General features: G+C 44.5%; 2 protein-coding genes and 1 long non-coding RNA gene across 3 annotated transcripts in view; 1 reads left to right on the top strand and 2 right to left on the bottom strand.

Moving 5' to 3' along the window:
* Nucleotides 1-25,949, bottom strand: part of LOC125724024 (NACHT, LRR and PYD domains-containing protein 12-like) — a 593,671-nt gene that overhangs the window by 77,655 nt on the left and 490,067 nt on the right. The window contains exon 21 of the mRNA XM_049000874.1: nucleotides 13,941-14,026. Coding sequence (XP_048856831.1) covers nucleotides 13,941-14,026 — 86 coding nt within the window. The remainder of the gene's footprint in view (nucleotides 1-13,940; nucleotides 14,027-25,949) is intronic.
* Nucleotides 11,201-12,559, bottom strand: LOC125724078 (tripartite motif-containing protein 16-like). The gene is made up of 2 exons (XM_049001033.1): nucleotides 12,051-12,559; nucleotides 11,201-11,952 (listed from the first exon to the last, which is right to left on the bottom strand). The coding sequence occupies exons 1-2, from the start codon at nucleotides 12,157-12,159 to the stop codon at nucleotides 11,420-11,422; spliced, it is 642 nt and encodes a 213-aa protein (XP_048856990.1). The 5' UTR covers nucleotides 12,160-12,559; the 3' UTR covers nucleotides 11,201-11,419.
* LOC125724088 (uncharacterized) overlaps nucleotides 15,568-25,949 on the top strand; it is a 37,678-nt gene continuing 27,296 nt past the window's right edge. The window contains exon 1 of the long non-coding RNA XR_007387132.1: nucleotides 15,568-15,707. This is a non-coding gene — a long non-coding RNA (uncharacterized LOC125724088). The remainder of the gene's footprint in view (nucleotides 15,708-25,949) is intronic.

Below are 25,949 nucleotides of genomic sequence, written 5' to 3'. Positions count from 1 at the left end.
TCCTTCCTGACACAGATACACTCCCAGCAAAGACATAGAAACAAATGATGTAATATATAAAGTAAAGTAACAATAAAGTAACAAAAAGTACTACTGGATGACAGAGTTACTGTAATGTCCTAATCTGTGGGGAGGGGGGCAGCGAAGAGTTCAGAGTCCGGATGGCCAATTGGAAGAAGTTGTTACAGAGTTTGGCAGAACCGGCCTGGATGATCCAGAACCTTCTGCTAGAAAAAAAAGGGGTGAAAAGACCATGGGAAGGGTGGGAGACATCCTGCATGATGCTGGAGGCCTTACAAGTGCAACGTGTCATAAAGATCTGATCAGCAGAGGGCAGAGGGGTCCCAGTGATCTGGTCAGCTGCATGTACAGTCCATTGTGAGGTCTTGTAGTCGGAGATGTTGCAGTTCCCAAACCAGACAGTGATGCAGCTGGTCAGGACACTCTGGATGGTGCCCCTATAGAACATGGTGAGGATGGGGGGAGGTAGACCTGCCCTCCTTAGCTACAGTAGGAAGTGAAGACGCTGCTCTGCCTTCTTGGCAGAGGAGGAGGTGCTGAGGGACCAGGTGAGGTCAGCTGGCAGGTGCAGCCCAAGGAATCCGGTGCTCCTGAGCGACTCCACTGCAGAGCCCACAATGTGCAGCAGGGGGTGGACAGCATGGGTCTGTCTGAAGTCAACAACTATCTCATTATTTTCATCCACATTTTGAGACAGGTTGTTGGACTTACACAAGTCTGTCAGCTGCTGAACCTCCATTCTGCCCCCAGTGCAAACAAACTTTCGGCCCCAGATCTGTTTTGGGCAGAATCACCATACTGGCTGAATTAGTGGAAAAAATGAAGAAGACTGGACTACAAGCACCTACTCCTGCTGACCAATATGCTGGACCTGGAGATGTGGAGTGTGACGTCTGTACTGGGAGAAAACACAAAGCTGTCAAGTCCTGCCTGGTGTGTCTGGCCTCTTACTGTGAATCTCACCTCCAGCCTCACTATGAGTCTCCAGCTTTTAAGAAGCACAAGCTGACTGATGCCACTGGACACCTGCAGGACAAGGTCTGTTCCCAGCATGACAAACTCCTGGAGGTCTACTGCCGTACCGACCAGCAGTGTATCTGTTATCTCTGTACGATGGATGAACACAGAGGCCATGATACAGTCTCAGCTGCTGCAGGACGGGCGGAGAAACAGGTAAGGAGACTTTTTATATAAAGTATTAGTTTTTATATAACAAATGCTTAAAAATATGTTTTTTTTTGTCTGTGGGTGTATCTGCTTTGAATATAGAGAGATGAAAGCTGTTTAGGTAACTTGAGAGGAAAATGCACATAAAATGTTCTATATCTTAAGGAGAATTTTTAGCACATTCACTTATATCAGTGGCTGTGTTCTCAAGGGGGCAGAACCATGTCAGGATGTTTCTATAAGGCTGGGATCCATCCTGGACAGGATGATTAATGAATATGATCTCAGCTAATGAAACAAACTTGTTTTTGTCATCTTGTTTCCTATCTGTAGAAACAAATGAGTGAAACACAGAGGGAATTTCAGCAGAGAATTCAGATGAGAGAGAAGGAGCTGCAGGAGCTGAGAGAGGCTGTGGGCTCAGTCACAGTGAGTATGAACCTGAGGAGAAGATAACAGCTGGCTTGTGATCTCTAAGATTCAACAGATTGCAGATTTACAGACTTGTGGGGATTCATCAAATTACTGTCGCTGTGGGTTATTCTGGGTCAGAGGTTTGATGGGACAAAGGAGTCAGATAACAGGGCATTACAGCAATTATAACTTATTTATTTAGAAAAATACCATGTACAGCCATTTAAGAAAACTCAGCTTTTCACAATCCAGTATAATGCAAATAAACAAGAAATGTCACCTCTTAAATTAAGACCCAATGGTGACAACCAACCTGCCCCATACAGCCACCAGTCTCTGCCAAATCCCTACAGCTGACAGTGTATGAGCTTAATGAGGGATCATTTCCAATCAGTGCTGACTGGGTTTCAGTACCTGAGGCATCCAGCATCGTGACGCTCCAAACCCCAGCCCTGTGCTGTTTTTATACCTCCTGTCAGCTCACATCTCTATTGTACAATGAGGCTCTCTGGAGTCTCAAAAGGGGCCAATTGTAATTTACCGTCCTCTGCTCCCTGTGTCACCAACAGAGCTCAGCACAGTCAGCAGTGGAGGAGAGTGAGAGGATCTTCACTGAGATGATCCGCTCCATTGAGAAAAGACGCTCTGAGGTGACAAAGCTGATCAGAGATCAGGAGAAGGCTGCAGTGAGTCAGGCTGAAGGAGACATGGAGAGACTGAAGCAGGATATTGATGAACTGAAGAGGAGACACTCTGAGCTGGAGCAGCTTTCACACACAGAGGATCACATCCATTTCCTCCAGGTAACAGAACAGCTACTTTGACAATAAGAAAACCAGAGTATTCAAATGGATGCATGTTCTCATTTGTATTTCAGCTAGTCTGTCATTGGTCAGATATTAATGGTCCTGTTAATTAGATTTCCATACACATTTGTTTTGATGAAGCTGTTTAATCAGACTGTGTGTCTGTAGAGGTACCAGGGTCTTCCTGTCACTCCTGAAGCTGGATTTGGACCCAGAATCTCTGTCGATCCACATTGGTATTTTGGGAATGTGAGGAAGGTGGTTTTTGAACTGAAGGATCAACTGGAGAATGTTTGTGAAAAGAAAATGGCAGAGATCCATCATACAGGTTAATAAATAAATACATTTTCCAGTCTGTTCATGTTCATGTAAACCATGCAGAGAGAGTGTGCAGTACAGTCAGAATCAGATTATTGTGACCAAGTCAGTTTCTGTTTCCAGTAAGACTAAATCTTTGTGAAAACTGATGAAAGAGCTTCACATTCTACAGGCTGTAAAACCCAGGTCGCGCGAATCATGTTTCTTCTGAATTACAGAATCCAAAAAATCTGTATTATGTGTAACGGCAGAGATCCATCACACAGGTCAGTAAATAAATACATTTTCCAATCTGTTCATGTTAATATAGACCATGCTGAGAGAATATGCAGTACAGTCAGCCTCACGTTTGTGTGACCAAGTCGGTTTCTCTTTCCAATATAACCAAGTCTTTGTGAAAACCAGTGAAAGAGCTCCACATTCTACTGGCTACAAAACCCAGATCACAGGAATCATGTTTATTCTATATTATGGAACCGAAAAATCTGTATCACATGGAATTTACAATGATTAGAAGGTTGTTCAACTGTTATTGTCCTTCGTAATGATAAATTCCTTCTGCTGGTGTCTCCACAGTGCCCAGGACCAGATCAGAATTCTTACAATGTGAGTCTGTTCACACACACGCTTCTCTCTCCCTGTATGAGGTGGAGTGTGTTTTATTGTGTTTTACTGTGTTTTATTGTGTTTTATTGTGTTTTATTGTGTTTCATTTTCTACTGCTAGTGGAGCTTCTCTTTCTCTCCCGCTGCCTCCTGGTCTTTCACATTTACATGAGCTGTTTACATCAGGTGTCTTTGAATCTGTTTGCAAAGTAACTGCTGATGTTTAGTATAATTCAAAGCAGCTGCTGATGTTTAATATAATTTTGTTATGTCATTCCTCGGAGACATCAATGTTGAGAATATTATCATATATAAAATAACTAATCATATACTAAAGGATATTTCAGTGATCATATAATTCCCCTAAATTCCATTTATACAATAAATTCTACCACATAAAATGAAAAAGAATAAATTAACAATAAATTTCAAGGGATTAAAACATAACACAAAAGTGAAAACTTGTGTTCAATATAAGGAGTGAATAAGACCAAACCACCAAGGTGTTCTGATCTTCTTCTCCATCAGATTCCTGTCAGCTCACTCTGGACCCCAAAACAGCAAACAGAAACCTTCATCTGTCTGAGGGGAACAGAGTAGTGACATGGAAGACAGAGATGCAGTCATACTGTATACTGATCACCAGGAGAGGTTTGACTCACACCTCCAAGTGCTGTGTACAGAGGGTCTGACTGGGCGCTGCTACTGGGAGGTTGAGTGGAGTGGGACTGGGACCAGTATAGCCGTCACATATAAAGGGATCAGCAGGAAAGGAGGGGGGTAACGACAGCTGGCTGGGATACAATGACAAGTCTTGGTGTTTGTACTGCTACCCCTCCAGTTACCCATTTTATGTGAAAAGTGGAAATAATGGATATAAAAATAAATACAATTAAAAACACAGCTGTACAGATTTCTTATAAATGATGCCTTTTGGCCATTAACAGATCAAAATTAAAACAAGCTCTGCAAGACCCCAAGCTGACTCTCCCTCTATGTTTGTTGCTTTAAATAATAATAATGGGCTTAGTTAGCATATTGTTAAAAATAATTTCTTTTCTCAGCTTATTAATGCTTATTAGATACTAAAAGCAGTATAAATTAATCAGCTGTCATGCTTTTGTCATGAAAGAATAATTAACAATAATTGCATTAATGGGGATCATGCTGGAGTTGTTGCATCATTAATTTATGAATATGGTTATTTATTTTTATGGCTTTATGAATTTATGGTTTGTATATAAATGTCAGTGGTTATCAAACATGGATGGGGGTTTATACTCAACATGTGATAAGTGTATCTCCCTCTGTATCAGTGGACTGTGGACCTTGGACCAAGATATCACAAGACGTTAAACGGTTTAAAAATTAAAATGACGCTGTAATGATTACACAGAGAGGATCGAAGTGCAGAGATGGGTATAATGAAACTGACACAAGCAGAACAGGATCCATGAGACAAAAGGCAGGTAAAAAAGGTCGTTAATGGGAAGGCAGTCAGTGAGGCGACCAAATCCTGAGAATCAAACCGGCAAGAATCATAGGTCCAAGGAACAGAAAACATGGGTCACACACAGAACAGCAATGGATATGATAAGACACTCTGGGTACAGAGCAGATACTCAGTACCTCAGTACTTCACAGTGGGCAAGTGGAGTAACTGGGCTGTATAAACACTAAGTGCCAATCATGGGAATTGAACTGCAGCGGGTTAGAATCCCGGGGATGATGATCATGTAGGCGGGACCGTGCCGGTGCGGCTTGGCACAGGGTGGTTGGTCCAATGCGGGCGTGACAGACACAGGTGCTGTGAAAGTCAGCTCTCAGCCGACAGTGTCAGTTATGTCTAGTACATTTCATACAAGCTCAGTGATGCCACATAAACCAGTAAAATGTCAATTTTTGACTTACTCATGTCAACAAAGGTACTGAATAACCTTGTCAGGGTTAAACTATCACCTGAGGATTTTCTCATAGAGGAACCTAAACAGCAGAGGTGGCTGGACGACCCAGCAAGCATTCGGAGAGTCTAAGTGAATTCTCTGCATATTGGCAGTGTGGCCATTTAACATGACTTCATGACTTAATGTCAGATACTTTAGTCTGTATGTGGGTGTTTGTGTGTCCTGTAATGGACTGGCATCCCATCCATGGTGTTCCCCTGCCTCGTGCCCTGTGATGGACTGGCATCCCATCCATGGTGTTCCCCTGCCTCGTGCCCTGTGATGGACTGGCATCCCGTCCAGGGTGTCCCTCTGCCCTCTACCTCCTGGGATAGACTGCAGGCTCAACATGACCCAGTACTGGGTAAGTGTATATGGAAAAAGGATAGATGGATTTATAATGTATCACATAATGCTTCTCTGGAAATGCTTTTAGGTGATCGTGTGGAGTTCATTCTCTCAGAGATACACTCTGAAAACATCTTCTCTGACTCCACTGGGCCCTTGAGCAGGTCCCTTAATCCCCCTGAAAAGTGCCCCAAAGGTGCTGGATGTACAGCTGAGTGTTCTGACCCCAAGCTTCACTCTCGACTCTGTATGTCTCTGGGCCTTAAAGGCGAACATGATGCAATCTAACACATTCCTGTGTATTTGTTCTCATATTCATAAAATGGCTTTAGATGAAGAAGCAGCTGATTGGACAGTAAGGCCTCGTCTAGCGTCTCAGGTGACACTGGGCATCCAGTATTGAATTCGGGCATCACTCACACAGGACTATTTTGCTCATAAGAGGGTAAAATTAAATGAAAATTTCAGGATATAATCATGTAACCTTTTGTACAGTAGAAACAGACCCACATTACAAGTATGTGTCTGTCTGTTTCCTGTTCAGGAAATGTGATTAAATATGATCCAGAAGATCATGACTGTAACATCTAGGTGTTTATGTGTTCCCTTTGTTTTGTAGGAGCTTTGAAAGAACCGGAATATTCTAAATGTTTAAGTGAAAACAATAGTTTTCTGCAGAGGGAGAAATTTTTATGATAATTTAAAAACTTATGTGGATTTTGGCTTAGGTGCATGGACAGCTGGGTATGTAGGGGGCGCTAGTGCATGCCAGGTTGGGACAAGGTTCCAAGGGACTGTCTCACCCTGCTTTCTAAAAAAAGGATGTCACTTTGGATAAGTGACATTTCGGCCACTTCGCCGCCTGACTCTCTGAGGCAGTGTTAAGGACTCCCACTTCAAACTCCCACTTCCATTCTAAACACAGACATTTCTCTCATGCTCATACACCCCCTGGTGGTCGACAGGCCCAAGTGCAGGGCATGACAGTGTCTGTAATAACTTGCAAAATAGTAAAAAATTCTATATCATTCAAATCAGTATAAATACTGTTATAAAATCGAAATCGTGATTTAACTGTAAAAAAAAAATCATGAAATTATATTTTTGCCATATCGCCCACCCCAATGCTCAGGGCTGATTTTTATTTCACGTGAAAGCACGCGCGCCCCAGAGCATGTGACGCTATGCCGGACCATCCGCGACTCTGAATGTTCATACTTCTAGCGCCAACATTCCCGGCAAAGCTTAAAAATCACGTTTATTAAGTGTAGTATGGTTGTTACAAGAAAAAAATAAGAATTTTAATACAACTAACCATGGATAATGTACTTTCGTTATAATTAACGAAACATATCCATAGACTAATACAATAATAAAATAAAATAATTAAAATATAGCTATTAGTTCCCAAACCGACAGAGATAAAAAAAAAAGTCAAATACTGCCCATTACCGTTTCTAAATGCTATTTAGCTAAAGTAATGATTTGTTTATCTTAGGGTCCCTCGTTGAACATTTTGGTGTTGTGAAATCTGAAAAACGCAGCCACAGTAGGACGGAAGATGATTCTTTACTGGTTTACTGGTTTACATTAGCGGCACCACGCACATCCCTGTCTCTGCTCCTTTTCTTTCTTCTTCAAGAAACAATACTGCCATCTAGTGGCGTAACAGAAATGCAGCAGAAACATAATCTTGAACGATAGAAAGAGCCAACAGCAAACATCTTCGCCAGCGGGCTTGTCTCGTCGCTAGTTTGTGGTGTCATGAAATCTGAAAAACGCAGCCATTTTGATAATCTGATTCTTGATACAGATTACTGGCATAAAACAGTACATCAACAGTAAGCGCCATGCACATTGATATCTCTCCTCTTCTTTCTTCCCAGAACAATACTGCCCTCTAGTGACAGAAATACAGCATATGCATGTTTTCCATAAGCGGTCTGAGCTGGACACATCCCCGCACTACATACAATTTCTCTTCCATTACAGTATGAGGGCACTGTAAACATAATCAAGTAAAATACCATAACTAAATTCATAACAGCCAGAACCCACAAGGCCACTCAAATACAACAATGAAATTAACAACCTCAATGACGCTGCCCTAATACTTAAGTACCTGCATTTCAATGGACACACAGCAGTAGTTTGGAGTATAACTGTTACTGACGTTGCTTTTTTCACAGGACATGGTCAAGACAACAGTATCTTGAGCACGTATGCTTGTCTTTTAACCAGTCTGGCAGTCAGGAGAGGCAGTCAGCCGTGTCGCTCTGGGACCCAGGATGACAGACAGCATCATAATTAAAGCACAGCAGTCAGGAGGACCATCTTACAAAGCGCATTCCTGCTGTTGGCTCCTTTCGTGGTGCATAATGTAGTCAGAGCCTGATGGTCTGTATGCAGCATAAACCCCACAGGTAAGTTTGTACTTACCACTTCTCACCTGAGCCGAGATTTGAAAATTGCACGTCATAACCTTTTAAAAACTGCATTCAAAACTGGTGCTTGAACACTTAGGTGTCGTTCTCCTTTAAAAGAGTCTGGAGAGTCTACATATCAAAAATGACTCCTGAAGCCGACAGAGTGAGAGCAGGCGCAGGGGAGGGGGGCTGTGCAGCTTGTGTCTTGAGGGTCCCTCTCCCACAGCAGAGTGGGCAGGAAGGTGTATCAGCCTGACCCATAGCTGGAGGTTTGCAGGGCTCAGTAAGATCATATACAGCTTGGATTAGGAATTTTATGCACTGGAGCTCTGCTCAGTCCGTCCAAGTGAGCCTTCATTCCATTGCGTTCTCCCATCTCATCCAAGCTTCCTGCTGCCTCATGCCTGCAATCCTGCTGGTTCTTCCCTCATGCATTACTGCACTCACCTCTTCCTGCACAAGCAGTCGCCTCTCCTTGCCCTGGACCTTGTTGTACTGAGGCATTGGAGAGCTGCCCAATCCTGATCTTCCCATTGCCACTGCTCCCACCACAGCCTTGTGCCTCAGCCTCACTTCTGCCATCTCCAGCTCCCTAACTGCACTCTACTTCCTGCTGGTCCGGATCTCAATGCCTGCCACTGAGACTTTGGGGTCCTTGGAGTCTCTGTACTGCGATGCTTCTCTGTTACGGGAGACCTTAAACTCTTCCGTGACACAGTTGAAAGGAAGCTGTACAATGTTATTTTTTTCGTACAGAGCTGTACTACTCAGACTATATGGTAAGCCAACACACCTGCGGAGGTATCGACTTATGTAATGGGCACATCATACACCAGCAAAGGCCAGAGGATTGCATCAGACATATTGATATACCCAAGAATTGAATTTCCCAGGCAGGACGTTAAAGAGTTTACCCTGCTAGCTCCCTTAGTACAAAGTCATTGTAATTTCTGATTGACCCCCATGTGTGAATGGAGCAGGAAATTGTCCATAGCGTTTGTGTTAATGATGTTTCTGTTCTGCCACAGGCACAAAATCGGAACAGTACAAACATTGAATGGCAAAGAAGACCCCAACGAATAGAGGTAACTGGAGAGACGATGAGATTTGGGAATTTCTGTCAGTAACTTCTATTGCCGTCTTCGATGTGCTGTAAACAAAATACTGTGATTTCCGCAGTGTACCCCACCCTGCAATATGCTGCCTAGGATGGCAATCCTCTCCTGCATCCTTGTTACTCCACCTTTCGATGCTCTGGGAGAATCATCAGCTTCCCCTGTTTTCCCTCCTTTTTCTGAGCCAGGGCAGTTTGTTCTTTGATATCTCCTAAATGGCGGTGTCCTCCCTCTGCTCAAAGTGCTCCATGCCTATTGGACTCTTATCCAAACAAGACTGTGGCCATTTTGAACACAAGATTCACACTAAACTACTGTGTTTTATTATTCCAAGCAAAGTTAATTAATGAAACAACTATGCAAGTTCAATTGACCTTGAAATGAAACATTATAAAAACAGTAACGAAATAGCCTAAAAACTGCCTGACTACACTCACCCATTCCGACATTTACCCCCCAAAGTGAAATCTGCCCCTTTACTTTGACTAGACACAGCCCCTCCTTAAGCGTAAAGACAATAATAAACATATTCATAATTCAACATTCCTATCAAAATGAATCAATCCTATATTATTAAATCCTTTGAAATAAACCTTTGGATGCTATTTACATGTTTACTTTATTTACATATGTACATGTGCGTCTATTTCAGAATGACTATAAATATCTTTGCAGTGTGAGTGAAAAGTTTGGAAACAAAAAAAATAATTATTTAGATGCTCAGTGTATCAGTGATATAACTGATATAATTTTGCAAGAGGCCAATAGCTCATTACCAGAGGAAGAAGAGGGAGGTCAGAGTAAGAATCCACCTTTCCACTGTGTTCAGGGGTATATCTGTATTACTGCAATGCCACTGTGAGTGTTTTGTGGGTCATATTGTGGCTGATAATCTTATTCCTAAATTGTGTGGATTAAAAGGAAGAAACTTAAACTAAAGTAAATCAAGATTCCGGAGTACCCAGAGGAAACCCCACGGTCACATGGGGAGAACATGCAAACGCCACACACATGTGACCCAGGCGGAGACTTGAACCCGGGTCCCAGAGGTGTGAGGCAACAGTGCTAACAACTGCACCACCATGCCGCCCCTTAACAGATACCACTCTGCCTGAGGCTTGAACCAGCGACCTCCTCGATCACAGGCACGGTCACTCAGCGTGTCGTGCCACCATCCATCCTCCTTTATTTTTCACTACTTGTGTAATTATTTATTTAGGTAATAAAGACTTAGTTTGGCTCTTAATGATTGTTCTGCTTTGTTTTAACAGGGGTAAGAGAGACACCGTTTGCTAATTAGCTTGCCGATTTTCAGGTATAGCAGTTCAGTTTTAGTAAATTAATGAAAAGAAATTTTTATTCTTGCTTGCATTTTGATCATTTAATCTAACGTATGTTACTAAAGTGATTTATTATGTTTTTTGTTTTTAACTCTACGAATACAGACGCTCCTCTACTTACGAACGTTCAACTTACGAATTTTCAGACAAACGAACGAAGAGGACCGTAAGTCCAAATTGTGTTCATTGGGCTCCCGTTTCCTGTCCGCAACATCAATTTTTTTTCTGCGCGCTAATTCCGCCTAGTATGATTTCTGGCCGCTACTCCCACCGTGCAGTAGCGTAGCGTGCGAACTCCCAGCATCCTAGTTCTTTGTACATGCATATGATGTTGAACAACGAGTCACGAACATTTCAGGTTAAGAATGGCCGTTCGAAACGCATCTCATTCATAAGTAGAGGAGCATCTGTATTCCTTTCTTTCTCAGTTATGTCTCCCATCTCCTTTTACATGGCTATTATTTATGCTGATTTAATCTAATCGTGTTAGTTATGTTCATTTGTATTAAAGTGCATTTAATTGTATTATATGACTTATGTTACCAAGTTATTATTTGAGCAGCGCTGAACCAGGACATTAATAGGATATAATAGGAAGCCTTCATTGTCAGTCTACAGGTAGCAAATACAAAATATAGACAGAAAAATATAAAATGTACATATAAGGGGAGGGGAAAAGCCCCCCCAATCATCAGAATTACATTTCATTACATTTTAATCAGAGAGAAAACAAACATTTTGCATGTTTGTTCAATTTTCCGAACCCAGTCATTTATTTTTGCCTAACATACGTCACACTTCCGAGTAAAAAGGATTATACTGGTTATAAAGCAGAGATTTTACCTTTTTGCCACGGAGAAGCAGCGACATGTGACACTCTGATAAGGTAAAAATGATTCCTCCAGCACACAGTGAGCTATCCCAGCATGCACAGCGACATGGAGGAGTTTGGATAAACCCAAAACCCTGCACAGAGGGGTTCAGTAAATGAGGAGGTGAAGCTGTATAGGAGAGTCAGTCCATCAGAGGAGACTCTGTAGAAGGACAGAGTACCAGCCGCCCGGTCCAGATACACTCCTACTTTGCGGGATTCTGAGGGCTCTATGAATATGTCAGTCTCTTTCTTATTGTGCCAGACAGAGTAACTGTGAGGAGAGCAGAACAGCATCCATGATTTGTCATTGTATCCAAGCTTACAGTGAGCACTGCGTCCTTTCCTATCGAATCCTTTATAAGTTACTCCTATTTCAGCTCCTTCTCCACTCCACTTAGTCTCCCAGTAACAGCGACCAGTCAGACTCTCTCTGCACAGAACTTGGTACCATCTGTCAAATCTCTCTGGATGATCAGGATATGGCTGCTCTGCCCCCAGTGTCACCTTCCTGTTCCCCTCTGACAGAGACAGGTATCTGTGTGCTGTGTTGGGGTCCAGCGTTAGCTGGCAGGAGTCTGTAGGCAAGAGGAAGAGCGATTAATCCCATGACGAAGCCCAGCATCTCCATCATTATCACCGTCACACCTCATACACTCACTAACACAGTACACACATTTTATTCCCAATATACTCATGTAGCCGCCCGAGTCTGCGGCGCTCCGGCTGCCCCCTGCGCTGTGAGACACGCCGCGCTGAGAGACTCGCTGGGGACCCAAATGCATGTTAGCCTGAAAGCTATTATTCTGTACGATACATAAAATATAAAAACGAAGCAGGAATTCAAGTATGTAAAATACGGCAGGAAATGTCGGATGAACGCGCGGCGCCGGCGGGAAGACGGGGCGAAATGCTGCGCGTGCTAAAATAACAGGCTTAATTACAGGTAAATAAAATTATAAACAGCATTCATCAAACATTCATCAAACAAGTTAAACATGAAATTGTACCCCAAAGACTACCACTAAAAGTTAATTTGTCTTTCCTTCGAACCACTTGAGACACATCCCTCCCTCCAGTGATGTGTCGGTCGCGAACAAGCCGCTCAAAAGATCTGGATCCGGACCGAGAGACATTTTATAAAGTAAAACGTCTCCGCAGCTCAGCGCTCCATGCTGCTCTGACTGTGACTGAAGTTTGTGTTAAAGGCGGGCGAGCCGCGCGACAGCTCACGTGACGAGTCAGACAAGGTTCATACAATCAGGTTAAACGGAGGGAGGGGCTTGGGGTGCGCGTGCTGACGGTGTACAAGTACAGCAGGAGGGAGGGAGAGGAGGAGGAGGAGAGAAAGAGAGGGAGTGTGGTGCGCGAATAGTAGGCAAGATGAATGATAGTCGGAAATTCTCATCACTAGTGCAGACTGAGGAGACATTCAGTGTCACAGCCAGTTTGGGGAAGATTACGGGTGCTGACTTAGGACAATACTAACAAATCTCAAAACACTCATCGTATGTGCAAAAAGAACACATTTGAAGGATTTCTTTAAAGATGCACAGCTGTACCAGAATGTATTATACCCTGTTACACTCTCACACAAACACAAAGGATATATAATGTATTTCTACAGAAGTTGCCAGACTACTGTTTTTATTTAAGAAAGTAGTCATCTTTAAACCCAAATCAGCCTTTTAAAAAAAGAACAAAAGCATATATCGGAATAATTGTGTGAATGTTATCATGAAGTGATAATGATATTAAAAATAAAAATTTGCAAAAAAACTTACATTTCTGGATACCTGGTCTGGTCCTGCATTCTCCACTGTGGTCCACACTATAGCAGAAGCAGAATGACATAGTACTGCTGTATCCATTTATTTAATTGTTGTATTTTCTCCACATACACGAGTCTATAGCAGGACAGACACACATTCTGTACTCACTTCAGTTTCTCCAGTTTACAGCTGGGATCCTCCAGTAGAGCAGAGAGCAGCTTCACTCCTGAGTCTCCTGGGTGATTGTAGCTCAGGTCCAGCTCTCTCAGGTGTGAGGGGTTTGACCTCAGAGCTGAAGTCAGGGAAGAACAGCCTTCTTCTGTGACTCTACAGCCTGACAGCCTGCAGAGAGACAGACAATATCTCTCCAATAAATAAAAACACCTGACCACTATGAGTATTACTTTTAAGTAAATGTGACAACTCCAATAAAGATTTCAATAATTACAGTTGATACTATGTAATACCAAATAATATTCACCTCAGTATCTCCAGTTTACAGTGTGAATCACCCAGTCCAGCAGAGAGCAGCTTCACCCCTGAATCCTGCAGATCATTGTCACTCAGGTCCAGCTCTCTCAGCTGAGAGGAGTTTGACCTCAGAGCTGAAGCCAGGGAAGAACAGCCTCCTTCTGTGACTCTACAGCCTGACAGCCTGCAGAGAGACAGACAATATCTCTCCAATAAATAAAAACACCTCACCACTATGAGTACTACTTTTAAGTAAATGTGACAACTTCAATAAAGCTTTCAGCAATTACACATTACAGTGTGGAATACGCAGTAATATTGACCTCAGTATCTCCAGTGTACAGTGTGAATCCCCCAGTCCAGCAGAGAGCAGCTTCACCCCTGAATCCTGCAGGTCATTGTCACTCAGGTCCAGCTCTGTCAGCTGAGAGGAGTTTGATCTGAGAGCTGAAGCCAACACTTCACAGCATGTCTCTGTGAGTCTACAGCTGTCCAGCCTGGAAAAGGAAATGTGTTAAAATATATATACATGCACCACACACACAGGTATATCTATGGGGCGACATTTGTAAAGGTAGCAAACATTTTTGTACTTGCCACTTTTTCAACATTTAGTGCAATTATCTGACATTTAGATAGAAGTCAGTGGTGTTTTGCATCATCAGTTTTTTTGTTGTGTAGATTATGTTCAAAATTGTTTTCTAAAGTTTTTTAAAATTATTTTTATATGACTTTTGAATTGCTGACACCATGACTGAAATCCTTATTTTCTGTGTTGCTGTAGCTGTGAAGTTGTTAAATTTCCAAAACACTAATCAGACAATTATCAATCCCGTCAGATAGGGATGAAATAGTAATAATCAATTCCTAGGTGGTTTATATAAATACATTCTAATTGTTTTCAAAAGATATAAAAGCAGTATCATGAGTAACATCTGTACTTCTTTAGCAACAGACGTATGTAAGATCACTTACAGAGCTGTCCTAGATTTCTTGATCACCGGCAGCAGCCTCTGAAGACCTTCATCTGATCTGATGTATTTCTTCAGATCAAATACATCCAGCTCCTTATCTGACATCAGTAGCACAAAGGCCAGAGCTGACCACTGTGCAGGTGAGAGGTCTGCTGCTGAAAGGCTTCCTGAACTCAGGTATTTTTGTACTTCCTCTATTAGAGAATTGTCACCTAGTTCATTCAGACAGTGGAACAGGTTGATGGTCCTTTCTGCAGATAAATTCTTCTGTATTTTCTCCTTGATATATTGAGCTGTTTTCTTACTGTTATATGAGCTGATTCTTGTCTGGCCCAGTAGCCTTTTTAACAGACTCTTACTGGAGTTTGTAGAGAGGCCAAGGAGGAAGCGGAGGTAGAGGTCCAAGTGTCCATTCTTGCTCTTTAATGCCTGATCCACTGCAGTCTTCAGCAGGTCAGCTGATGAGTTTGACAGAAACACGTATAAAGCAGCGAGATACTCCTGGATGCTCAGATGTACAAAGCAGTACATCTTCTCCTGGTACAACCCATACTCCTCTTTAAAGACTTCTGTACACACTCCAGAGTAAACTGAAGCCTCTGTGACATCAATGCCATTCTCTGTCAGATCTTGCTTATAAAATATGAGATTGCCTTTCTCAAGGTTATGAAAAGCCAGTTTCCCAAGTTTTAAAAGGAATTCCTTCCCAGATTTAGTGCATTCCTTAAACTTGATTTTATGTTTTTCTATATATTTGTCATTTTTTACACTTGTCTGAAAGATCAGGAAGTGTGTGTACATTTCAGTCAGAGTCCTTGGAATTTCTCCACTGTCAGACTCACTAAACAGACTCTTAAGAACAGTGGCTGAAATCCAGCAGAACACAGGTATGTGGCACATGATGAAGAGGCTCCTTGATGATTTCACATGTGTGATAATCCTGTTAGTTAGGCTCTGATCTCTAACTCTCTTCCTGAAATACTCCTCTTTCTGGGCATCACTGAACCCTCGTATCTCTGTCACCTGGTGGACACACTCAGGAGGTATCTGATTGGCTGCTGCTGGCCGGGAGGTTATCCAGAGGAGAGCGGATGGAAGCAGATTCCCCTTAATGAGGTTAGTCAACAGCACATCCAGTGATGTTTTCTTTGTTACATCAAACCGGCTCTCTTTGTTCTGAAAACCTAGAGGAAGGCGACACTCATCCAGACCATCAAAGATCAACAAAACTTTGTACCTATACAGCTCAGTGGATTCAAGTGATTTCAGTTCTGGGACAAAGTGGTGAAGCAGATCAATCAGACTGTATTCATGCTTAATCAAATTCAGGTCCCGGAAAGGAAGAGCAAATATGAAGTGAATGTCCTGGTTTGCTTTTCCTTCTGCCCAGTCAAGAATAACTTTCTGCACAGAGACTGTTTTCCCGATACCTGCGACCCCTTTAGTGAGTACAGTTCTGATAGGTGTCACACGCCCACATAAGGGTTTAAATATATCATTGCACTTGACTGTAGTATCTTCTGTTAGCCTTTTCTTAGATGCTGTTTCAATCTGTCTCACTTCATGTTCATCATTGACTCCTCCAGCTCCCCCTTCAGTTATGTAGAGTTCTGTGTAAATCTCTTTGAGAAGTGCTGGCTGTCCTTCCTTAGCTTTCCCTTCAAATACACACTCAAATTTCTGCTTCAGGTTACATTTGATTCTACGCTGACACTGCGACAGAAGATGCCCTGAAAAGACATTAGAGAAAAATGTGTTTTTTTAAACTCATATATGTAAAACTAAATTAAATTACATTCAATGATAAACTGAAATATAATACACATTTTTCCATAAACTATTTCTCTGTGGCAAATCAAACACACAGTGAATGAGGTACAGCTCTTACTCTTCTCCAGCATGTCAGCGAGATCATTTTGCTCCATGGTCCTCAGGATGTACTGTGTGATCTTCAGAGCTCCCTCTCTACCACAGGTCTTCTGCATCTGACCATCACTGTCCAGGTCATTGTCCTCCTCCAGCTGAGGCTCAGAGCATTCTGGGTCATTCTGATCCAGGTACCTTTTGAATTTCATCAGCTCATCCTTCAGAAACATTTGAGCTTTTTTCTCCAGTAACTGAAATGAACAGTTACAGTTTAATTATTATCACTCCTGGCACCATATCATTTCATAATTTCACTTGTGAATTAGTTGTAAATATCATTCCTTTGACAGGATGAACTACTTATTGTACATCTGCAGAAGATGTATGTCAGTTTAGATTAAACTTTAGATAATATACTTGAGTAATAAATGCACCTTGAAGATGGATGATAATTCTACTTTATGTTGTTGTGAATTACATCTTATCACTTGGTCCCTGTGAATAAAACACAAATATCCATCCATTAATCCTTCCATCCTCTAGCCACTGATCCCGGTTTTGGGGGTGGGGCAGGGTTAGTGCCAGCGTAAAGCTGGGGCATTCGAAGGCATTGCCCCCCGCCCCCCCCCCCCCCCCCCCCAGCAAGTCGCCACACCCCACCTACACACACTCCAGCACCCACCACCACAGGCTCCAAAATATTTATTTTTACATCTAAGTATTTTTAAGGTATTGAACACGTAAACATTCGCAAAATTAATAATGAGCATTTTCAAATATTTTTTGTCATATTATAAATTCACTTGAAAGAATGTAGGCTAGTTGGTGCTGATTGGTTGTTTCTTTGGTGCGGCATTTGACTTTTGCTCGGAAAATGTGATAAAATAGAATTTTCAGCCGCCAGCGGTCACGTGACATTAAGGTACCGATTCATTCAACTGAACAGCCTCTTTTCATAAGGGTGTGTAATTCAAGAGAGCTATTCATTCAACGGTATTAGTTATTTGTGACTGAAAACTAATGGATATAAGAACGTGGCTAAGTGGTGGAGGTCCATCTAGGCCTCCTCCAGCAGGTCGACAGGATGATGTCATTATTTCTGTCAGCACCAACTCCACTGAAGGAACTGATAGCAACAACAACGCCCTTAGCTGTGAAAGACAGCCGCATGTCAACGAGAAATATTATGACTACCACTGCTGCTGCTTGGGGGAATAATAACCTACATTTGTATTTAAATAGATCTAACTGCCATCCACATTCTGAGCTTATTTCATTAGGGCGGCTTCCTGACATCAGCTTGCTTATGACAGTATAAGAGAAGCAGTGACACCTAGTGGCAGCACAGAGAGACAGCAGGTAGCAGCCAGGAGAGACGGTTTGGCATGTAGCTCCCAGTTACTCCCAGTAACATTCAGGGGTTACTTCTTGTAAAGTGATTAACATTATTTCACACAGATATCGACTTAATTAGCGTAACAATCCAGGTCCAGATTTTTTTTTCCTTTGGGGGGGGGGGGGTATTCAACATTCAACATTTACCATTAAGGGTTTTTTTAGGTGTTAATTTTCTTATCAATATTAGAGTTGGCAAGGCATGATTGCTTTATGCAAATATATGCATTTATTACTGGAAATCAATTACCAAAAATAAACAACAACAAAGATTGTCCAAAGGTCATCAGAAATCCGTCATCACTTATGATAAACTCAAGCCCAACAACAAATTGGCACGTTGACCTGCTAAATATTACATATTGCCCCCACCGCTGCAATCCTAGACTTTGATTAGCATATTATTGATGTTTCATCGTTTTAAATTCTCTCTCCTTTTCATTTCTGACTCCAAAAAATAGCTGGAATTGTCCACATAGGGGCCCCCGACCCATGTCAGCCTAGAGCTCCCAGAAAAGGTAATCCACCCCTGCAGTAACTACCATTTAATTCAGCACATTATATTTGCCATCCCCTGTTTAGTAAAAAAAAATTAAATAAAAAATTATTAAGTAGCCTGTGCATTCATAACGGTCTGTTATAAGAAGCTGAGTATAAGTATTTCTCAGATTTTTAAACACATTTTGAGAATGAGGTACACACTAGCCTTGGTTTCGTGGGCAGCTATAACAGATGTGAAATATAGAAAATATATCTTCTGACAGAACATGTAATTTACATCCATTAATGTGATTTTAATTTCACTGTTTTACACCCATTGCTTTTGAAATTTCAACAATAGGCAACTTCTCATATATAAATCAAACTGATTTTAGCAGACTTTTTAAAATGAACTTTTCTATTAATATTAAGCAGCAAAACATCTCCCTCGTGTCTGTTCAGAGGTGACAGCTGACATAACAGCAACCTCTGACCACGTTAAATGTGTGTCCACAACCACCAGTAGTTTGGCCCCTTTGACTGGTCCTGCGGAATCCAAATGGATGATTTGACTGGCACATGCGGGCCAATCCCAGGGGTGCAGTGGGGCCAGGGTTAAAGGCTCTTCTCAGAGAACTACAACGTAAATTCCATGGTGGTCATCCTGTTATCCACTGGACAATTTTCAGAAAGACAGCTGCTAGTCTATTCTCCTACAGAAGAGTCCAATCAGTAATAAGAATTCTGAAGTCTCAATCCTGAACCTTATATTGTGAGTCCAGATACTACATGTTTTCCAGCTGGCCTGTATAGGTCAGTAGAGGTCACACTTGTGATAGAGCAAAGCGGACACCATGGGGGTCGGTTTGATCTCAGTGGAGATCTTCGGAGCTGGGTGGAGCTCGGACGCCTCGAAAGATGGGTGGAGCTTGGTGGACACCTCAGAAGATGGGTGGAGTACTTTAGGGAATAGGTGGAGCTTGGACACCTCAGGAGATGGGCGGAGCTCGGCTGGGATCTCTGGATATGGGCGGAGCTCAGATATCTCTGGACATGAACCCTGTTCAGTTTCACTAATAAACTCCTTTTTGTTTGCCTTTATGCCTGCTCCTGCTTCCATTGTTTTTAGCCCATGACATCTTCACCTCAGAGAGACCACTCAAGATTTGATCCATGTTTTTCTGGAACAATGCAAGGGATACAACTAACACCAAAAGGTGTTGATGTGTGTGTAAAGCACTCTGTGGGTGTTTATGGTGAGAAGTTCTTGTGACACTTCCTCTAAATGCATCTGGTGAAAGGCTTGCCTGACATCAGTTTTGCTAAACTTCTTTCCACTGTCCAATCCAGAAACCAGTTCCTCAGGAAGTAGGTACTATTCCTCAGTTTGTACAAGGTTTAAAGTCACATTAAAGGCCCCTAACAAGCTGACCATCTATTATGATAATCCAGCACCAATAATGCTGTCCATTGGCTGTGTGGTACCGGTACAATAACCCCAATCAGAAGCAGTTTCTGTTTCTCTGCATTGACTTTATGTTTCAGTGCCTAGGGGACCTTGCTGGCCTTCATGAAGCACAGTGTGGTGCCAGGCTTCACCTGCAGCTTGACCTTCTTCCCATTCATGCATCCTTGAACACCACTGCATGTCGCCTCATCTCATCCAGTGACATTTTCTTCACGTTAAGATTCCATGACAGCTTTACCAGCTGAAAACTGGCTCCAGGCGTAACCGAGGCTGAGTATTTCGATCTGGTGACTGAGATGTTATACTTGCTCAACCAGCCAGATATACAGGAGGACCCCGCAGCGCAAGCTCATACCATTCAGACGAGGGATCTCCTGGAAGAGATGTTCTGAGTGGATGAGGCAATGTTTAGACAGGTGGCTCTGGATGGTGGACTGCCTCCTGCCTCTCCGGCAGAACAGACAGAGCCAGCCCTGGCTCCGACTAAGGCAGCCACAAAAAAGAAGAAGCAGAAGAATCACGGAGGGGAGGATGTGGATCCTGCTTGCTTCTCCATGGCTGTTAATGGGACGTAACTTACGGTACTCGAACCAGCGATGTTCCAGATGCCCGGGTCGCCAGCCCCCACCTCTGCAGAACTGGCTCCTGTGGTGCCCCTCCTCTTCGTGCCAGTCTTAGAGGAGCATCTCCTGGCACTCGTGGTTTCTGTGGCTCATCTCCCCAACACTCTTTCTATGCCCAAAGCTCGTCTGCCCGCAGCTTTACTGCCATTTGTGCCCGAGACCCTGGCCAAGTGATTCTTTGCCCTTCGGGGACTGTACTGGCCGGCAAAACATGATCTGGTGGTGCAGGACTCTGCTGAGGCTGCCCTGCTCCTAGAACAGCTTTGGGGGGAGTTCAATAAAATAATTCCAGCTTCCCTGCTGGAGGATCTGGAGAGAGCAGAGGAAATGCTGAGGAAGATGTTCTGCCTCTGGAATAAGGAACAAGCTTCCTCAGCAGGATATACCACTGCACTTGAGGTCCCTGTTGCCCCTTCCCCTGAGGTGGCGCCCACACCCAAGCCCGAGGTTTCAGTTTGTGCTCTCGTGGTTCCTGTTCATGCTCCCGTGGTTTCTGCTCCACCCCCCGAGGTTCCCATCCCGTGGTTCCTGTTCCAGCATTTCCTGCTCTGCCGCCCTCCGTGGTTCCTGCTCCAACGGTTCCTGCTCTGCCTCCCCCCGTGGTTCCTGCGCTGCCCATTCCTGCTCTGCCCCTTGTGTTTCCTGTGCCAGCGGTTCCATTTCTGCCCTCCCGTGGTTCCTGTGCCAGTGGTTCCTGTGCCGCCCTCCGAGGTTCTTGCTCAGCCCTCCAAGATTCCAAGATTCCTGCTCTGTCCCCTGTGGTTCCTGCTCCAGTCCCTTCCCCTAACCCCTGGACCCTGCTCCCATGCCCCCGGCCCCCATCCCAGAGGAGGTCCCTGATTTCCCAGACCCTGCTCCCGTGCCCCCGGCTCCCATGGCCCCAGTCCCTGTCCCTGAGGAGGTCCCGGACTGCTGGACCACTGCTCCTTCCCCCTTGGTAGAGGAGGAGCTCGAGTGGAACCCCTTGGGGATTTCCGTGATTGCCCCACTGCACCCCTCCAGTGGGTTGCCCCAGCCACCACCCTAGCATGGTAGATCCCCTGCCAGGAACTTCATCTCTCAGTCTCCTGGAGAGGAAGAGGACACCTGCTCTGGTGTCGAGTCCCACCCGCCCTGCCCCCTGACTTGCATTTGGTCCCCCTGGCTGCAGCTCAGCGGTCGCCTCAGATTCCTCCAGCTCCGGCTCAGTGGTCGCCTGCGGGTCCCCCTACGGTGCTTCTTCGGCTGGCTGCTGTCCTTCATCTGATGTCTCACCAGTCGCCTGCAGTTTCCCCGGCTCCAACTCGTCAGTCGCCTGCGCCTTTGCCGGCTGTGGCTGCGCCTTCACCTGCAGCAGCTTCTCCTCCCTCCTTGCCTTCTCCATTGTCCCCTCCACCTTCCTCCTCACCCTTTTCAGTGTCCCCTCCAGCTCTTGCCTTGTGGTCACCGAGGGTCCCTTCAGCTCCGGCCTCGTGGTCGCCTGCTGCCCCTGCGGCACCCGCTTTCCACTTGCCGGGGTTCCCTCCGGCTCCCCGTTTCCCCCCACCCTTTTCCTCCTTGCCCCCTCGATTTGTGCCCCCTGTGTTTGCTCCCAATCCCTCTGTGCCTTTGTTCCCTTCTGGTCTCTGTCCTCCGTCCTTTGGTATGCCCCCTGGTCTCCCCCCTGGTGTCCCTCCATTCTCCCTTTCCTTGGTGTTTGGTTCTGTGCATCCCCTCCTTGGTGCCCCTGCTTGATCTCATCTACCTCGTGAAAAATAACTTGTTTATTAAAATAACTAAGGCTTTATTCTGCTAAAGTTTTTAAAAATGTGTTTTTGATGCTTGTCACTAAATGCTGCTTAATAGTTCCTATCCGGGGCTGCTCCCCCAGAGACAGTTGCTAGTCCATATAATTTTGCACCTAAAACATGACAGGGCTTTTGCCGTTAGAAAATAATGCATTTACTTAAAATAACACATTGACAAACACAACAAATGTTTTTTTATCCCTTAAATTATTAAAATAACTAAGGTATTAGTCTAACAAAGTTTTAACAATGTTTTTGAAGTACGTAGCTAAATACCACTCATATAGTTCCTATCCAGGATTATGGACGGCGCCATCTCTAATCGAACGCTCTCCTTGCGATGTCTTGTTTTGTGAAATATGCTTGACCTTCCGTATTGGAATCTTGAAGATGTTTTTGATGTATGTTGTAAATTAATAATAAACTGGGTGTATCTTATTTAAAATTTAACTAACAAAATACAACTAAATTGTTTTATTCCTTAAATCTTAATTTATACTAATTTGTCATAAAACTATGACAAGCTACGGTACTTTATCCCGCTGATTAAACAATTGTAGTTGGATACTTCATCCAACCCCACAGGCCCGCAGTGGGGTGTCCGGGGCTATGCCAGAGCCCCAGAGCTGCGGTGTTAGAGATTGACTTTTATTTAAATTAGAAATATATTATTTTATACTATTCATGAATAAAACAGATTAACAAATAGAGGTAATGTGCTTTCTGCCAGGATTGGACTGCTGGCTATCTGCTTTTCACACTCAGGACCAGCAGTTAAACGAGATGTTACAGTCACTCTGCAGGCACCATGCAACAATTTGTCAATTTGGCCATTTTGTTTCATTGACACTTCTTTCTCATAGGCTTATCGCTCACAACTCCAAAAGCTCTTGTGGCGACGCCCAGTTACCCACGACCGCGGACATTAGCTGACAGACATGATTTGACATGCAGTATGCATTAAATCCCCCTAAGAACAGGATGGCTGTGTTTTTACCAATATAAAATAGGGCATTTTGTTAAAAAAATAACCCGTTAACAATACACAACTACTGTTTTTACCATTCAAAACTGCCAGACCCTCTTTCCTCTCTAGCCATAAAAGCTCGACGTGTCTGGTGACCCTGTTAAAATTGTTAAAAATTGTATTATGCCTTAAAACATATTTAAAATATCGCATTGATAAATCCATGTAATGTATTTTATTCTTTTAAAGACTATTGATTCCAATTTGGTGCCATATTCTTTTATCTTGTAGGCCCCAGGATAGCGATATTTCTACCAACTATAGGCCGTGGTATGTCTGGGATATTATGCTTAAATTCTTTATTAATTATCGTTGGCTATATGCTTTATAACACATTTTATACTTATTTTACACACGTTTACTTATTTAATACACACCTTAACATTCCAAAAACTACTTGCCTCAGTTGTTTTCAATGAAAGATAGTGTTGTGTGGGGATCATAGCTCTACGCACAAGTGCGACATGGAGAGAGAGCGCGAGTTATTTTAACAAGGATCGCCCACGTTATTCCTAGATTCTTGTTGTCGAAATGCTTAGTATGTTTTATTTTAAATAGCACATTAGCCAAAGAGTTTCATTACTTAATAAACTATGTGGTTAAAGGGTCAAATAAAAGGGCAACATGTGTCCCCGTTGTCGCCATTTTGAAATGTGTGTCTGCGTGAGTGCGCATGCGCAAGATTGGTGCAGTCTCAGGCAGTCATTTCAGCCGCGTTGTTCAAACAGGCTGGTCACACGTACCAGAGCTGCGCTGTTTGTCGAACCATTACTGAGGCTGATACACGGTTGTGTAGGTTCTTCCTCATTTCTTATTGGATAAATGATTTACATCACATTCATACTAATTAAAAATAGCTCTATAACCCATCCATCCATCCATCATCTCCCGCTTAATCCGGAGTCGGGTCGCGGGGGCAGCAGCCTCAGCAGGGAGACCCAGACTTCCCTCTCCCCGGCCACTTCGTCCAGCTCCTCTGGGGGGATCCCGAGGCGTTCCCAGGCCAGCCGAGAGACATAGTCTCTCCAGCGTGTCCTGGGTCTTCCCCGGGGTCTCCCCCCAGTGGGACATGCCCGGAATACCTCCCCAGGGAGGCGTCCCGGAGGTATCCTGATCAGATGCCCGAGCCACCTCATCTGGCTCCTCTCGATGCGGAGGAGCAGCGGCTCTACTCTGAGTCCCTCCCGAATGACTGAGCTCCTCACCCTATCTCTAAGGGAGAGCCCAGCCACCCTGCGGAGGAAACTCATTTCGGCCGCTTGTACCCGCGATCTCGTTCTTTCGGTCACTACCCAAAGCTCATGACCATAGGTGAGGGTAGGAACGTAGATCGACTGGTAAATCGAGAGCTTCGCCTTTTGGCTCAGCTCTCTCTTCACCATGACAGACCGATGCAGCGCCCGCATGACTGCTGACGCCGCACCGATCCGCCTGTTGATCTCCCGCTCCATCGTTCCCCCACTCGTGAACAAGATCCCGAGATACTTAAACTCCTTCACTTGGGGGAGGACCCCATCCCCAACCCGGAGAGAGCGCTTTACCCTTTTCCGGCTGAGAACCATGGTCTCGGATTTGGAGGTGCTGATTCTCATCCCAGCCGCTTTGCACTCAGCTGCGAACTGCTCCAGTGAGAGCTGAAGGTCACGGCTCGATGAGGCCAACAGAACCACATCATCCGCAAAAAGCAGAGACCTAATCCTGAGGTCACCGAACCGGACGCCCTCAACGCCCTGGCTGCGCCTAGAAATTCTGTCCATAAAAACTATGAACAGAATCGGTGACAAAAGGCAGCCCTGACGGAGTCCAACCCTCACCGGAAACGAGTCCGACTTATTGCCGCCCATGCGGACCAAACTCTGGCACCGGTCATACAGGGACCGAACCGCCCTTAAAAGGGAGCCCGGTACCCCATACTCCCGGAGCACTCCCCACAGGACCCCACGAGGGACACGGTCGAATGCCTTTTCCAAGTCCACAAAACACATGTAGACTGGTCGGGCAAACTCCCATGAACCCTCCAGAACCCTGCTGAGAGTATAGAGCTGGTCCACTGTTCCACGGCCAGGGCGAAAACCACACTGCTCCTCCTGAATCCGAGGTTCGACAATCCGGCGGACCCTCCTTTCCAGGACCCCCGAATATACCTTACCAGGGAGACTGAGGAGTGTGATCCCCCTGTAGTTGGAGCACACCCTCCGGTCCCCCTTCTTAAAGAGGGGGACCACCACCCCGGTCTGCCAATCCAGAGGCACTGCCCCCGATGTCCACGCGATGCTGCAGATGCGTGTCAGCCAGGACAGCCCCGCAGCATCCAGAGCCTTGAGGAACTCTGGGCGAATCTCGTCCACCCCCGGGGCCCGGCCACCGAGGAGCTTTTTGACCACCTCAGCGACCTCCACCCCCGAGATAGGCAAGTCCACCCCCAAGTCCCCACACTCTGCTTCCATATTGGAAGGCGTGTCGGTGGGATTGAGGAGGTCTTCGAAGTACTCCCTCCACCGACCCAAAACGTCCCGAGCTGAGGTCAGCAGCGCACCATCCCCACCATAAATAGTGTTGATGCTGCACCGCTTTCCCGCCCGGAGCCGCCGGATGGCGGACCAGAATTTCCTCGAAGCCGTCCAGAAGTCGTTCTCCATGGCCTCAACAAACTCCTCCCACACCCGAGTTTTTGCCTCAGCGACCGCCAAAGCCGCATTCCGCTTGGCCTGCCGGTAGCCGTCAGCTGCGTCT

Source organism: Brienomyrus brachyistius, unplaced genomic scaffold (assembly GCF_023856365.1).
Source record: "Brienomyrus brachyistius isolate T26 unplaced genomic scaffold, BBRACH_0.4 scaffold54, whole genome shotgun sequence".
NCBI lineage: Eukaryota > Metazoa > Chordata > Actinopteri > Osteoglossiformes > Mormyridae > Brienomyrus > Brienomyrus brachyistius.
This window is presented reverse-complemented; position numbering and strand designations above follow the sequence as displayed.

What these genes read in the sequence shown, in the direction of transcription:
- LOC125724078 (XM_049001033.1), bottom strand. Translation starts at nt 12,159, where the DNA reads ATGCATTTGGGTCCCCAGCGAGTCTCTCAGCGCGGCGTGTCTCACAGC. An exon ending in GAGTATATTGGGAATAAAAT is followed by an intron (nt 11,953 to 12,050) that starts GTGTGTACTGTG and finishes TCTTGCCTACAG; the next exon opens with ACTCCTGCCAGCTAACGCTG.